Source organism: Anguilla rostrata, chromosome 3 (assembly GCF_018555375.3).
Source record: "Anguilla rostrata isolate EN2019 chromosome 3, ASM1855537v3, whole genome shotgun sequence".
Lineage (NCBI taxonomy): Eukaryota > Metazoa > Chordata > Actinopteri > Anguilliformes > Anguillidae > Anguilla > Anguilla rostrata.
In genome coordinates this window covers 39,792,832-39,807,622 of record NC_057935.1, presented here as the reverse complement: position 1 = coordinate 39,807,622, position 14,791 = coordinate 39,792,832, and the positions used below count along the sequence as shown (strand labels likewise).

The 14,791-nt window shown below is 42.8% G+C and overlaps 2 protein-coding genes across 4 annotated transcripts in view; both read left to right on the top strand.

Moving 5' to 3' along the window:
• LOC135250820 (hyccin 2) overlaps nucleotides 1-4,709 on the top strand; it is a 45,898-nt gene extending 41,189 nt beyond the window's left edge. For all 3 annotated transcript variants that reach the window (XM_064327567.1, XM_064327566.1, XM_064327565.1), the window contains one exon: nucleotides 1,057-4,709. In XM_064327567.1, coding sequence (XP_064183637.1) covers nucleotides 1,057-1,652 — 596 coding nt within the window. In that variant the 3' untranslated portion in view covers nucleotides 1,653-4,709. The remainder of the gene's footprint in view (nucleotides 1-1,056) is intronic.
• Nucleotides 4,710-7,675: 2,966 nt separating this feature from the next.
• Nucleotides 7,676-14,790, top strand: orc2 (origin recognition complex, subunit 2). The gene is made up of 17 exons (XM_064327561.1): nucleotides 7,676-7,902; nucleotides 8,242-8,346; nucleotides 8,652-8,789; nucleotides 9,022-9,114; nucleotides 9,577-9,663; nucleotides 9,783-9,814; nucleotides 10,067-10,124; nucleotides 10,266-10,450; nucleotides 11,214-11,312; nucleotides 11,837-11,946; nucleotides 12,135-12,267; nucleotides 12,420-12,516; nucleotides 12,933-13,079; nucleotides 13,235-13,406; nucleotides 13,687-13,748; nucleotides 14,018-14,136; nucleotides 14,382-14,790. Exons 1-17 carry the CDS (start codon nucleotides 7,887-7,889, stop codon nucleotides 14,463-14,465), a joined length of 1,737 nt encoding a protein of 578 aa, XP_064183631.1. The 5' UTR covers nucleotides 7,676-7,886; the 3' UTR covers nucleotides 14,466-14,790.
• Nucleotide 14,791: the final 1 nt, after the last annotated feature.

Genomic DNA, 14,791 nt, shown 5'->3' with positions numbered 1-14,791 from the left:
ATGGTAACTCTTAAAAATCTTTTACAGTAGTCTCAATTCACTCATCTTTTACTTCATCTTTTAGTGATTGATGGAAGTTTAGTTGCAGGGTCTTTGCAAGAGGAGTGTGGGTTGCTCTGTCCCAGTTTTTATTTAGTTAGAGATATTGCATTGGCCCAGGTGATCCCAGAAATGGCTGTGCAGGACAAAAACAGTGTATTTTTCCATTCGGTCATACAACTGGCATTTGGATTAGATGAAATAATCTGTACAGGACCCATAACAGAATCCTGTTATCGGCCCAGTATCGATTCACAGAGACCCTTCTGCAGTGTTTTCTTATCTCATTGCATTCTGAGGGAGTAGAGCAAAGAGAGCAGGGCGGTGAACAAACAGCATTCCGGTGACGGTCTGGGATCGAGCGTCCGAAGGGGGGCGGGCAGGGAGGCGTGTACCGTCGGAAAGTAAAGGGGTTTCGTGGCCCGGGATCGATAGTTCTGAGAGGCCTCCCTGGCATTTCGATGAGAGAGCGTTCCCTCCACACACTATCTCTGCGCTCCACCGCACTCTAGAGTCTGCTGGGCTCAGGAGGCCGTGGAGGCGGATGTGCTGGCGGAACGTGACCAGGTTACGAATGTAAACGGATAAATGGCACATCGCACGTGGTGGTTGTCGATTAAAGTTGACTTCTTCCATTGTGAATGAACAAGGGAAGTTTTTCTTCCTCGTAAATGCTAGTCAAGATGGGTTGTATTGTTTTGTTTTTTTTCCTCTCCACTAATCAAATTAAATATACGATCAGAGAAGATATGATTTTGTCCAGAATGTGGATTGCTTGTGAGGTCGAAAGGTGAAGATAGTGTTATAGGTATGGCGTTAATGAAGAGCAACTTACTAGGTTAGCATGAGTGCTTAAGCTGTATGATGAGAGACACTGAGGTCTATTTCAAGAGCAACCGATATACATACCTCTCCTTTTGATCTAGTACACTTCTGGGACATATTTTTAACACTGCTCTCTTTTGCTCCTCTTTTTCTCGTTCTTTCTGTTGTTTCCCCCTCTCTCTCTCTCTGCAGATGCCGATGGCATGAGCGGGGAGGACGAGTCCTTCACCCTGAACGACCCGGACGAGGGCTTCTCCTCCGGAGCCTCCAGCAGCAGCCAGCCCAGCGGGACCAAGCCGGGGCCCGGGGTCGGGGTCCGGGTCGAGGCCCCGGGCGTCGGCCCGAGGAGCGGCAGCGGCCGGAAGCACAGGGACCCGTCGGCCGACCCCCAGGCGGTGCTGCGCAGGCAGCAGCAGCGGAGGCAGTCCCCGCCCCCCGCCCTCTCGCCGGACGCCATCGAGCTGAGCCCCGCCCGGAAGCGCCTCAGCTACCCGGCCGGCCGCGCGGTGGTCCGGACTGGCAGCACCTCGTCCAGCAAGTCCTTCGACTGCACGAACATCACCCTGAACGGGAGCCAGGGGAGCGAGGGGACCCTGGAGGGGGGGACCCTCGAGGGGACTCTGGAGGGGACGCCGGGGACGGCGCGTCGCTTCTCCGCGGGCAGCCTGCCGGACGAGCAGCTGGGCCGGCCAGAGGAGGAGGATCAGGACCTCCTCTCGCCCGGCACGCCCCTCTCCAGGGAGTCCCGCTCGCCCAGCTTCACCATGCAGATCATATCCCAGGTGTAGCATTGCGGCGGGGAGAGGGTGACATCACAGGTGGGGGGCGTGTCGTGCACTCCTTTCTCTCGCAGCGGGAGGTCAGGAGGAGAAGGCGGTCTCTATGTAAATTCAGCCCATGAAGGAGAGGGACTGGACTCCTCTGGCAGCCAGTGGGAGAAGTCACCTGACGTGTAACTCCGCCCCACCAGTCTGCAGAAAGCTGTCCCATCCAATCATCTTCTCTGACTAACCAGAGAATTCCGTGTCCCTTTCTCTTAGTACCCAAGCTACATGGCTTAAAATGAAAACAAAGGAAAACAAAACACGATGTCTATTGTTAATCAATATTAGAAATTCATTGTGGGTCTGTAACTTAATCCTGAGATTAAAATAGTCTATATTTTGTATCAAATCAGCAATAAGACTACCAATGCTACTTGGAAAAGAATGGGCATTTCCAATGCCTTTCTGTTTAACCTTGAGGTGATGTGCAATCTTCAATTGATTCTTCTTTATTTTAAATCTTAATTTATGTTAGAATTTATCTGATCTGTCTTGTTGAATAGATCCCAAAGAGAGCGGTTTTGAATAATTTTGTTCTTAAATTTTTATGATGCTTTTTAAAAAAAACAATCAGACCAAGAAATACGCTGGTTTTTAATTTCATAATTTCTACAATATTTATATTCAAAATTAATTCTAAACAAATTGGAATATTTTCCTGCATAAATATGTAATTTTTGAAGAGTTCCCAGTCTTAAAGGAGGATGCTCCTGACAGGAGAAATTGCCCAAATATGCTTTTATTTTCTCCTAATCATTTGGATTAATAACACAATCGCACAAAAGCAGAGACTTGAGTGTACCTGGCTGATTTCTACGCAGAGTATATCCATGTGAATCCATGTAAGTCCCGCCTCTTGCCCAATGCATGCTGGGATAGGCTCCTGCCCTCCCCCCACCGCGATCCTGACCAGGAATAGGCGGGTATGTTGGACGGGTGGATAGATGGGTCTGCAGCAACGTTGTACTGTTAGATGCAGGATGCACTGCTGTGAAGCTAGTTGTTGTCTGGAAATCTCATCGGAAAATGTCTGTGTATGTAATGTGGCTTGTGACAGATTTGTTTATTTAACTGAATTGTCTGCAGTTGACTGAATGTCCACTTACAAGCTATGTGCTGTCACTAAACATCTGTTGTTGGAAAAGAAATCGGACAGTTCCGATTTTCCCTATTTCCCACAAGCCTCCCCTCTACCTCATCTTGTGTTCGTCTGACACTCAAACCCAATATTCCTCATGCTTACAGTTTGGAAACTGTATTCCCCTTATTACTTTCTTTCTCTTGAAAGTCGTTACTGTACAATGAGTTCCTCATTGGGGAGTACCAGGGAAACTGCTAAGTTAAATTCTATAACCTCATGTGAAATCATGAGGTGCTAGTTAAAGGCTAGCTAGTTTTGGCTCAATCAGTAAAGACATTTGATGCTCTGTATTATTTCCTATATTGAAGAAGGAAACTATTTCTCATATATATAATCATATATCTGACTAACAGAAATCGGTGGCGTAGAGTGAACAATATGCACTTATGTATGTACGTTGTGTGTATGTGGGTTGTGGGTTCGGTGCGTATACGTGTATGTGGATATGTGTGTTTATGTATATATGTGTGTTGAGACTTTCTATAAATGTCAGTCCCTCTAAGATGGTTTTTTAATATACGTTTTGACTGACCAATGCACACAGGGAAAAAAAAGGTTTTCCTTCACTTTCCCCGACCCCCCCCCCCCCTGCCATTTTCCTCCTGTTTCCATCACTGCAGCAATCTGCATACATTTGGGAAGGTGGGGATTAGAATGTTCTCTGACAGGCACTAAGATGGCCGCTCAACAGAATTCCATTGCAATTGCAGCATGTCACATGACTTCAGAGCTCATGCTGGTGGGTTACAGGTGCACAATTAACCAGAGAAGTCTCTAGAAGCTGCCCCAGCTGAAGCTCTCTACAGTATATGGGCAATGCTGTGGGCAGTTACGCATCACGTGTAACCCACTGGCAGGGTCGAGCTTCACTCCAGCCAGTACTCTGTGGGAGTGCCATAGCCCAGTGTGACACTTTGGAGTGTCTTCATGAGAACTAAAGTGACCGGGACTAGCAGTGGTCCAGGTCTCATTAGTTAAGATCATATATGACTATCATGCATTTTAACTGCAGTGCCTTCCTTTGCTGTTTGAAAGTGTAATTCCTGCACTGCACAGATGGTGAAAAAGCCTGTCATTGTAATTACCACTCGGTGACAGGACCATTTCATTTTTAGAAATCTGCTGGAGGTCACAGCATTTCTGTTGAAAAGCTAAGCTGTGTTTGCATGACTCTTGTTCTGCATCTCGGTAATAAACCAGATTTTAAAAAGCAGAATTTCTTTCTTCGTTACATTCGTTCGTCTTTATCAGATTGTGAGGGGCCCTCACCCTACCAGTTTAAACTGTCAGTATGAAATATGTAGCGTGGTGGTCTTATTCAGTGGAATGTGAATGGGAAGATTTCCCTTGGACCTGCTGTATTAGTTATAATGGTTTCAGTGCACTTTAAATTGTTTTCAGTGAAGCCCTTTTTTTCCCCACAATATAGAATTTACTGCCCGTTTCATTTTAAAGGGAGTGCTTGAATTGAATGCGTTCAGTGGTTTGAAATCATTTTTTGATGTCTCAGCAGTAGAGTTGGGAGAACCCATCTCTAACAAAGCAAAGTTCGGCCTTTTCCAGTCCCACCATCACCCTTCTTTTACCTGAGTTCAGGGCCTCCGCCATCTTAGATTCCAGACTCAGCATCAGCCTTATTTACCATGGATTTTATCTTATTTTCTGTGCACATTAAATGAATAGTGCTAAGTACTGATGGAGATGTGCGTTAAATAACAAGCGCACCCCTTAATGTGATGGTGACAGCCGTTATCTTCGTTGGATGTCTAATTTAAATGGAAACGCCTTCAGTGTGACAATGGAAGCTCTCTGTCTGTCAAACTCCCACAATGAAAGCACTGGCAATGGTAATGGAGTGTTTTAATCTGTATTATGGTCTTGCATAGTTAGATAGCTTTGAATGAACTGGACTATGATTGTTCAACATGAAGCGAGATTGAGAAGCTTACTGTTTAATCTTATGGGGGACTCCAGTGGCTGCAGTGTTAATGTCCTGCAGTGTTAGTGTCATGGCTGTGGTTGAAATTCAGGGACCACTGAGCTTTTGTCATTCTGAATGATACCATCTCATGGTGTATTCTAGCACAAGTCTGATTGACTTATGGCTTGTTCAGTACAAAATGTTGAAGGATGCATTCTCTTGTGTGAAAGAGAGCAGGACTGTGTCAGACTGGCTCTGTATGTCCCTGTGTGTGATTCAACAGAGGTGTCACACTGACTCTGTGTTTCCCTGTATCTGAGAGGAAGACTGGCAGACGCTGAGAAGCTGTCACACTGACTCTTGTGCTGTTCTCCTGTGATCTGAGAGACTGGCATGACCTCGTCTGAGAACAGCACTGCAGTGTGATAGTGAAACCCTTCAGTGCACTTTCCTAAACCATACAGTATCCTCTGGATGCCTACATCTCCTAAACAAAGCATGCAAGTGGTGATATGATTGACACCCTCAGTCTGCATTTTAACTAGGGCAAGGGAACAGCTATTTGCTTTGTTTCTTTGAAAACGGAAAAATGCAATTTGCTGGTGGGTACCAGGATTAGGTTAACTTGTTTCAAAGGTCTCAAATCTGGCAGTAGCCATCTGTTTTGATTATAACATTGATAAGTTCTATGCAACATATTTAATTTTCATTTTTAAAGATATTTTTATTCTTTATTCAATTTATCCCAATTTAGACAATCCAAGTATACAACGGTCAGTCTTGTTACACCATTGCAGAATCTTCTGTCAGCTTAGCTAGCAGAGTAGCTGGGTATTCATTCCATATTCTACTCTGGAAAGGGAAAGACAAACCACCTTTTTCTCTGTATTTGTGAGAGGAAGGGAGAGAGAGAGAGAGGGATCAAAAGTGTGTGTGTGTGTCTTATCGTACGGCTTCCACTGTTGTGAAGATGGAAAATGGGACTCGTGCATGGAATCCATTCTCTTTGTAGCTGTTATTTCATAATTGTTTGATGCTGCTGACACATAAATTAATATAATTAATGAATACAATCTACAATTATAATGAAATTGATATGTACACCATTGTACCACTGATGTTGAAAATGAATACAAATATTTTAAATCCTTGTAAATAAAAAATGTACAGAGAATAAAGTGACTGCAATACAAAGAGATATGTCTATCTGTAAAATGTTGAATAAATATGGTGTTGATTCCAAATACTTGCTTCACTTGTTTTGTCATTTTTATTGGACCTGAATCTACTTGAAGAGCATGAATTACAGTGTTCTAAATTTTAAAACTGTTGTACAGCATCAAAGCTTTGTGGCTGCATTTAGAGAAATGGCTTTCCCCAAATACAACAAAGTAACATCAATTATTGCCATAGTAATTGTTTTTAAATGCCACCAAAATCTTTGATTGGTGGTTTACATCAGTAAATGGCAAAATAACAGAGTTTTAAAAAAGCCATCATGTTTTTGGTTTTATCAGTAAAAATGAATGTTTAGTTCCCGTAGATTATCAATTATGTTTGTTTTCAAATACAGTGTTTCTAAGTGTTCTAAGTTCATTATAAGTTCAAGGAAAGTTTATACTTCCCATAACGAATAATGAATTCAGTTACTTTCTTAATAATATTATGCTGTGGATTTTACTTGAACTCAACCATTTTTTTCAGGATTTAGCTTCTGTCCATTTATTTTTATTTTGCTGATACACAAAATGTTTTGTGAGGACATGTTCGACTAGAAATAGAAAATTCCCCGTATAGATTTTTTTCTAGTGAGTAGCGTACATTTAGTGCCCTAATGGAAGGCAAATTAGAACTTGTTAATGGAACATTAATACTGACCTTCTGAATAGTTTACATAAATCAAAAGGGAAAAAACAATGGTTTAAAATGCATGAAGTGAAATAATGTAACAAAGTAAAAAAAAAACGACAGCGGGGCCAGCCCTACAAACGCGAATGTCTGTGACTGAGTGAGTGATTAAGTTACACCGGTCGGCTGAGTTATGAAGTTACACCATTGGTCGGCCGGATGAAGTGTGTTAGGTCCAGCCATAGTAGGTTTTGTCCTGGTCTTGTTTTTTTATTTTGGTGACCAAAGTGGGGTTGTGTATATGCCATCCCCACCCTAATTTGGAATGTTAAATTATGCCATCCCGCTAAATTACGGTTTTGTGGGGCAGCATGCCACACGCCTATACAGCATCGAGAGTGTGGAACTTTTAAGGGTTTCCTACATAAATAACCACAATGACCTCTGTCTATAAGTCATTGCCTCATGGAAGAAGACAAAAATGACATAATTACAGATTACTGATAAAATTTACAAATATTTGTCTTTTGCATAAATATTGAATATTAAAAATCTATCCAGACATGTTTGCCCCATTACTGTACTGTAAGGTTTAGCCAGATAAGTATAATAGTATAATTTATTTTACAATTAAAAATTATTTTTAAAAATCTTCACATAAACTTTGAAAACCCACATTCTCTTCAGATGGTAAGATGAAAAAACACAGGTCCAAGGTACAATAAATAATTTAGGAAATATTGGGTAGCATTACTTTGGAATAGAGTTTAATTTGTGACAGCTATGATCATTTATTGCTGTAACTCGGCCTCATTTTGATATCAATACATTTAACGACAGGCGTAGATTTAGCGTGTTTTAATGCTTTATAGACAGTGCTTTGTATGAGTAAGAAACAAGGCGTACGTGTTGGGGGCGAACCTCACTGCATGGAAACAGAACGCCTCCAACTCAAACGCAAACCTTTACACTGATTGCACTCTATGGTTTCCCCAAGCAAATCCCGTATGCAGACGTCAGGGGATATGACGTTACCTATACTCATTTTTTATTGGCTGAAAGTACCGCCTTCTCCTTTACGCGTATGTTCATTTAAATAGTGTGTAGCATGGTGGCGGGTATAATGAGTGAGGAAAGTTTTCTCTCGTAATTTTTAACGAATGCGATTGATGTATTTTCTTTCTGAAATGTAGCAAACGACGTGATTTTAGCGCTCAAGCCCAATGCTAAGTAATAATGCTGTGATCGAAGGACCCTTGGTATTTTCTCATTTTGGACGTTTGCCTGCATGGTCGCCTGTGACAGTAAGTTTCGCGAACTTGGGTAAAAGCAAGCTTTTTCAGCGCTAGGTTGGCTATATGCTGTTGAAAGTTATAGCTAGTTTGACACTGAATAAAACGGTCTTTCTCTGCTTTATGTGTTCACACAGCAGCAAAACAAAGCTGCAAATTTAGGTTATTGTTTCATGATGGTTCCTGTGCCTAACAGCTTGCGATATGCGCATCTTCCTATACCGTTTCGATAACTAGCTAGCAGTCTAGTGTGGAATATTTCTACTTCAAAATGCTCATTTAACTTCAACTATGTCTGCTGTAGCTAACAATCAATAGCTGGTCATGCTTAATAGAGATGTCATGTTACAGGCGAAATCATGAGTCCTCAAAAGCGGTCTAAAGATGCTGGAGTTCTTGAGGTCCGTTTTGTCGGAGATGCAGAAGTCCTGGACCACATTGTTGATAAACAAGAGGGTAAGAAATGGCAGTTAACTGATAGCGACCATTTCTTTGGTGACTAAGTTGGAGAGAAGACATTCACCTCTGCAATTTAACGAAATTATCCTTGCTCAGCAATTTTGCTGTATTCCTTTTGTAAACAATGTTTTCATAACATGATAAATAAAACCTACCTCAATATAAATTGTTATTATTATACAATTGGTAATACATCATGTGGCATGGTGTTCATTATCCCGATGAATGTTGCTTTAAATATGTGTTGTAGTTGCTAGAGCTTGCAAACTGAGCAGTCTCTGAAAATATTTTTCCCTCCTCAGGTGTGAAGGTCTCTAAGGACATGGTCCAGAAGCTGGTTACTGATCTTCCTGATCCTGGAGAGAAAGCGGGGGATGAGGAAGATCAGGATGTCTTTGATGAACAGGACTATGTAGAGGCACTTGGCACTGGAGCTGGAGGTATTGGGTCTACCTGAAAGTTCTAGATCTTTCTGACTCGTTAATTATGAGAGTAGTGTCAGAATATTTAAATAAAAAGTTGACATTTTTTTTCCCGTTTTGTATTTAGCTCATCTTGTTCTGTCGTAGTTATGAATAACGTTATGACCGGGGAATTGTATTTGTGTTAGTACTAGGATGTGAGTTATAAACATAAACGTTTTGTAATTGAGGTTCATTTTTGCTCATTCAGCAGCGGGGGCGGAAAATGGCTCTGCCAGCATAGCAGGTGCAGCTGTGTTTACTTTCCAGAGCATCAAGCGCTCGAACAAGATGGCTCAGATGGGTGAGTGAGATTCCTGCTGTCCTTTCTGCTTCACACTGTCAGTGATTCTACCCTCCTCACTGCTCACCATCACTCTACTTAACCCTGTTTGGGGTTCTGTTAGTAGTCCAGGATAGTACAGAATGTTTAATCCATTGGATCTCTAATATGTTCATATCCCTTAATTTATGAGATTGGAACTTAAAAATGGGGACTGATACAGTGTCTCAGTCTTGAGTATATTTGTGCTGTAATAACCTTCACGCTGTGTTTTTGAATCATGAACTTATGAATTTGTGGCATTTTCAATGGATTTTTGAAAAACAAACCTTGTGAAGAATGTTAGAATTTCTCTTCTCCCAGTTCTCTTTCTTAGAGTAATGTTTCTCGGTTCGTGTAATGTCACCTAGATAATCCCCAAATAAGACCAGACTGTAAAACAGTGATGGATGGTTAATTGTGCCCTTTGTTCTGTTTCAAAAGCGTCTGCATGGGCCCGTACCCCAGGCAAGAGTGTCACATTCAGCACCCCGGATGATGAAGTCACCAGTCCCCCCAGAGCCAGCAAGCGTGAGTTCAGAAAAGACTTAACCATTGTTCTGTATTTGCATGCTCCTTAGTTCTGTTCTGTGGCATTATCTTTGATTGGGTGATAGTGTTAAATCTTAAAAAATTGTTTCTGTTTTCAGGACAGGATAGCCAAAACAAGACCCCACAGAAGGTACAGTATGTAGAAGAGAATAAATACCAGTCTCAATCGTTTGGATATGACACAGACCATTACATGACCCAGTCATTGTTGCCTGTTAGTAGGCACCCCATAATAGAAAAACAAATAATTCACCTTTCAGTCATTTTTTGCTGGTTTGTGATGCCGTCATTGGCATTCCTTTGTTTTTGTGATATTTAATAATTTATTCAATTAAAAAATTTGTGATTCTTTAATGTTTACTCGTTACTGTCTTTTTTTAAGGGGAAAAAGGTGCAATTTGTCTCAACCACTCCACATAGACTGCGAAAAAGACTGTCAGGTTTGTTGTTATTCTTATATTATGCTTTTTTGTCAGTTTCATTTTTTAAAGGTTCGTCAAGCTTTGTGCATTGAACTCCTCATTGGCAGTTGTTCATTGATACCCAGTGACGTACCATAAGAAATCAATCTGTTTCTTCAGCCCCGAACCTGAAGTCTGACAGCGACAGTGATCTCTCCCCCTCCAATTCGGAGGAGGATGATGAGGAGGAGGATGGTGCTAAGGAGAAACCAGTCTCAGTGGAGGCGACCCCAAAAACACCCAGCAAGTCCGCTGCTGCAGCTTTATACAAAACACCTTCCAAGAAAACCAAGAAAGTCCCGGAGGTGAGATCTGCAAAACAAGAGGAGACGAGTATGATATTAATGTATTATAAAAACAAAAAATATCTGGGAAAGTGCAGTGCTTCTGGGTGCAGTTTATTGGCATTAGCATGGCAGGGATATTTCATCAGTTCTTAATGTCTTGCCTGCTCCAGGGCTAACTTTTGGATGCAATGTGGAATTTATAATCCCATCTTCATCATTTTCAGTTTACTTGGTTGGATGAAGAAGGCCTTAAGCATGTTGTTATAAATACTACTACTGGTACTGCTGTCATTATTATGACTACACTGTGCTATTCTAGGAGACTTTCATGGGATGGGTACAGTAAGTTGACTTGAAATGTAGTTGAAATCCAAGGTATTTAATTTGGTTCCAATTAAAAAAAACATGCAGAGGTGACATGCATAAAGGTGTCATGATTGGGCATTAGTTTGGGTGTGAATGAGAAATTCTGAGAAGAGATTGTGCAGAGAGACAATGCCTTTAAGGACAGTGAAATGTCTGGTTATAGGGAGGCGGTGTGGTATAATGGATAAGGTACACAGGTTTGATTCCCAATTGCCTTTGTACCCTTGAGCAAGGTACTTAACCTGCATTGCTTCAGTCTACATCCAGCTGTATATATGTATGCAATGTAAAACGCTATGTAAAAATGTATCTGGATAAGAGCGTCTGCTAAAAGCCTGTATACTGTATGAATAGCACACGGTGTTTGGGTTCATTGGGGCGGTAATGTCTGAGTTCAGTGTGTTCTGTTTTGCAGCCCGATCTCGTGGAGGAATACTTTGAAGCACACAGCAGCTCCAAAGTCCTGACCTCTGATAGAACTCTGCAGAGGCTTCAAATTCCCAGACTGGACCAGGTGGGTACAGGCTTCCCATCCACAGTCCACAGCAGGACTTGCACATATCTGCATTGCAGAAAGTCTTTGAAAGCATTAAAATCTTTAATAAAGATTGATTGTTTCTTTTTTTCTTTGAGAGTGATGTAATTATGTCCAGCATCATTTGCCATCACATTTTCCAAAGTCAGTGTGCCAGTATTGATGGTGTGTCATAACATATTGACGACAACAAGCCATTCAGCCCAACAATGCTTGCCATTTTACTGACTTAATTTTTTTTTTTTTCACGAATTCGGATGGGAGAATTCAGATTTTACTGAATGAATAGACTCAAATGGTGGATGAGGGAACAGGTGGGAAAGGTATGGGTGGGGTTGAAATTCAACAATAGGAGGAGGGGCTTTCTAATCTTAGATTTGTCTATCATTGAAAACTCCAATAGAAGTATGAATTGATTTCTGTTGAGATGCTGTGTGTTGCGTTTGCCCTATTCCATGTTCGGTTGTGATATTTTGACGTCACACTTGGGTTTCCTGGTTTAGGAAACGCTGTGCAAGCTGCTAGACGATTGTCCATCCCGTTACTCAGAGGAGATCGCTCAGCTAAACAAGGATCATGAGAAGCATTTCAGCAAGTGGATGCTGCAGCTACAGTGAGCGTTTACCATTCCTACAAAAACCAGACCATCAGACATGTAGTCCTGTGTAAAATTTAGACATAAAAATATGCTAAGCAGATTTTGACACTGATGAATCATGCATATTTAGTAGTAGCTGTAATTCAAGAAATATCATGTCCACATAATAATAATGAATAATAATTTTGTGATCTGTCCAATAGGTTAGGCTTCAGTGTGTTGCTCTACGGTCTGGGTTCAAAGAGGCCGCTTCTAGAGAGGTTCCGCACCTCCATGCTGTCGGACTCTGTCCACATGGTCATCAACGGCTTCTTCCCCAGCATGACGCTCAAGTCGGTCAGTCTGCCCCCTTCCCCCGCGAGCCGTCCTAAAACGGTCTCCGCTACCCTTAGACGCATCACATCCGCTCCTTGCTAAACACGAGAGTCTTTTTTACCAGTTTACTCCCTGGCGAACGCTGCGCTCCCTTACCTGGTGTTTCCGCACAGATCCTGAACTCCGTCACAGGAGAGGTCTTGGAACACGGCGGACATTTCCGGACTCCCATGGACCAGATGGACTTCATCGTGGAAGCTATGAGACGAGGTGTTGTGCGTCGTCTTCTTCGTTTAGGATGTACTGCGGGCTTATTGAACTCCATGTCTGTTCTAATTAAGAGAAGATCCCCAAATTAGACTTCCTAAATGTCCTTAAATCCATTACACTGAGCAATTTTGTCATAGGGCTAAAGGTCACGTAAGGACTGTAAGAATGAGGAATTTTCCTTTCAGTCATTACTATATGTATTTTGAAACCGAAAACACATAAAAAAAAGTTTAAAAGTATTGTTCAGTTCAGTAGGCTATTTGCAAGGCAGATTTATAAATGTTTTTCAGTTCTTTACATTCAGCAAAACACCTTCCTTGGGTTGTATTTTCTGATAGAAGAAAAGCCCTGAAACCTATTTCTATAAGGAAGAGGTAGAAAAAAATCAGGTGTGGCACATAAACTGTTTTCCCCAGACCCAGATTTCCACGTTTACCTCATCATCCACAACATCGACGGCCCCATGTTGCGGAGCGAGAAGACCCAGCAGACACTGGGGCAGCTGGCCTCCATTCCCAACATGCACCTGCTGGCCTCCATCGACCACATCAACGCCCCACTAGGTCTGTACTGCTGCCAGCATCGACACTGCAGATGCGAACATATGCAGTTTGTGTGCATAATAACGTATTGAGCAACACTGATTGACATTAGTTCTCTGTCTGTGTGCGTGCGTGTGCGTGTGTGTGTGTGTGTGTGTGTGTGTGTGGGGGCTCAGTGTGGGACCAGCCGACAATGAGTCTCTTCAACTGGATTTGGTACGAGACCACCACCTACCTGCCGTATTTTCAGGAGACGTCCTACGAGAACTCGCTCCTCGTGCAGCAGTCCGGAGCCCTGGCGCTGAGCTCCCTCACTCACGTGCTGCGCAGCCTCACGCCAAACGCCAGGTAAGCCCCGCCCACGCCTCGCGTCTCTCCCGATGAGCCTCTTTACTCTGGGACTCCATATTCACCCCATTAACACCGTGACCTCCAGCTGCTGGTCTCACAGACGGTCTTATTATACCGCTGACCTTACCGGCGCTTGTTCTTTTGCTGCCCGGCAACAAGCTGTGGCCACAGCCTTGTCCATCTGTCCCTTAAATCACCCCACAGGATGAGAGAACCTCTTGCAGGATGGGCCCAGTGCTCCACAGTCAGACATCATTCTGTTTCCTTTCTCTTTTAGAGGGATATTCAGACTGCTGGCAGAGTTTCAGCTGGAGAACAAAGACAACCCCACATACACAGGTATAACCCACGGCCGCTCTTACACAGGGGTACCCCAGCACCCCTCAAACAAAACCTCCTCACCATGTCTGCATGCTTTATATATTAGGTTGCATCTACACGATTCGCTGTTTGGAGCAGCAGGCTATTTGCGTTTCCAAACAGGTGTACCTGATAAAGTGGCCACTGAGTGTACATAACCATATAAATGGAAGAATTCAATGCCTTGTCTCAAACTGAGCTGTGGTTTAGCTTATGTATTGTATTGACTGAAAACACTGTGCACACAGGGCTGTCCTTTCAAGATTTCTATCAACGCTGTCGTGAGGCCTTCCTGGTGAACAGTGACATCACTCTGAGGACACAGCTGACCGAGTTCAGGGACCACAAGCTAATTCGTACCAAGAAGGTCAGAGAGGCATCCCATTTTTTTTTTTAACCCAAATAATTTAAAATTGGCCGTGTGCCTCTTGAGGTACCAGTGTACCAATGTGCCCCTTAGTTGTGTTTAAGTGCATGCAGTTTGCTCTTACCCTATGCACTTACCCATAAGTGAACGTAAATCTGTTATTAGTGAGAAAAGGGGTGGTTATGAGATGAACCTCAGCCTGTGGAGAGGTGTTAAGTGTTCTGCTGATGTGGGGTCTCCTGCAGGGTGCGGACGGCGTGGAGTACCTGCTCATCCCTGTCGATGCAGGAACTCTGACAGACTTTCTGGAAAAAGAGGAGGCGGAGTGAAGCCCACCAGGCGGCCATTTTGTGTTTTCTACGCTTCCAAATGATCCTCCCGAGTCATGAGAAGCCCCAGTCAAACACTCTGGTGTTTAGAAGATACCGGAAATGAGCGAAGGCAAAGACTCCCTCTTGTGCCAACATGCACTTCGACTCGCTAAATATGAAAACCCTGTAATAGGCGGAGTGAGACTTGGACTTGGCTGTTATCTGTTCCACACAATTGTGGCAATGTGGGACTCACTGTATTGATCTGTCTTGGGAAATGAGCACTTAGTGTCCTTATTGTTAAGCTGATACTATCCATGAAATAAATTTTGTATTACTTGTCC

Coding starts and splice junctions, on each gene's coding strand:
- orc2 (XM_064327561.1), top strand. Junction 10,125..10,265: donor ACTGCGAAAAAGACTGTCAG/GTTTGTTGTTAT, acceptor CTGTTTCTTCAG/CCCCGAACCTGAAGTCTGAC. Junction 11,313..11,836: donor AAATTCCCAGACTGGACCAG/GTGGGTACAGGC, acceptor TTCCTGGTTTAG/GAAACGCTGTGCAAGCTGCT.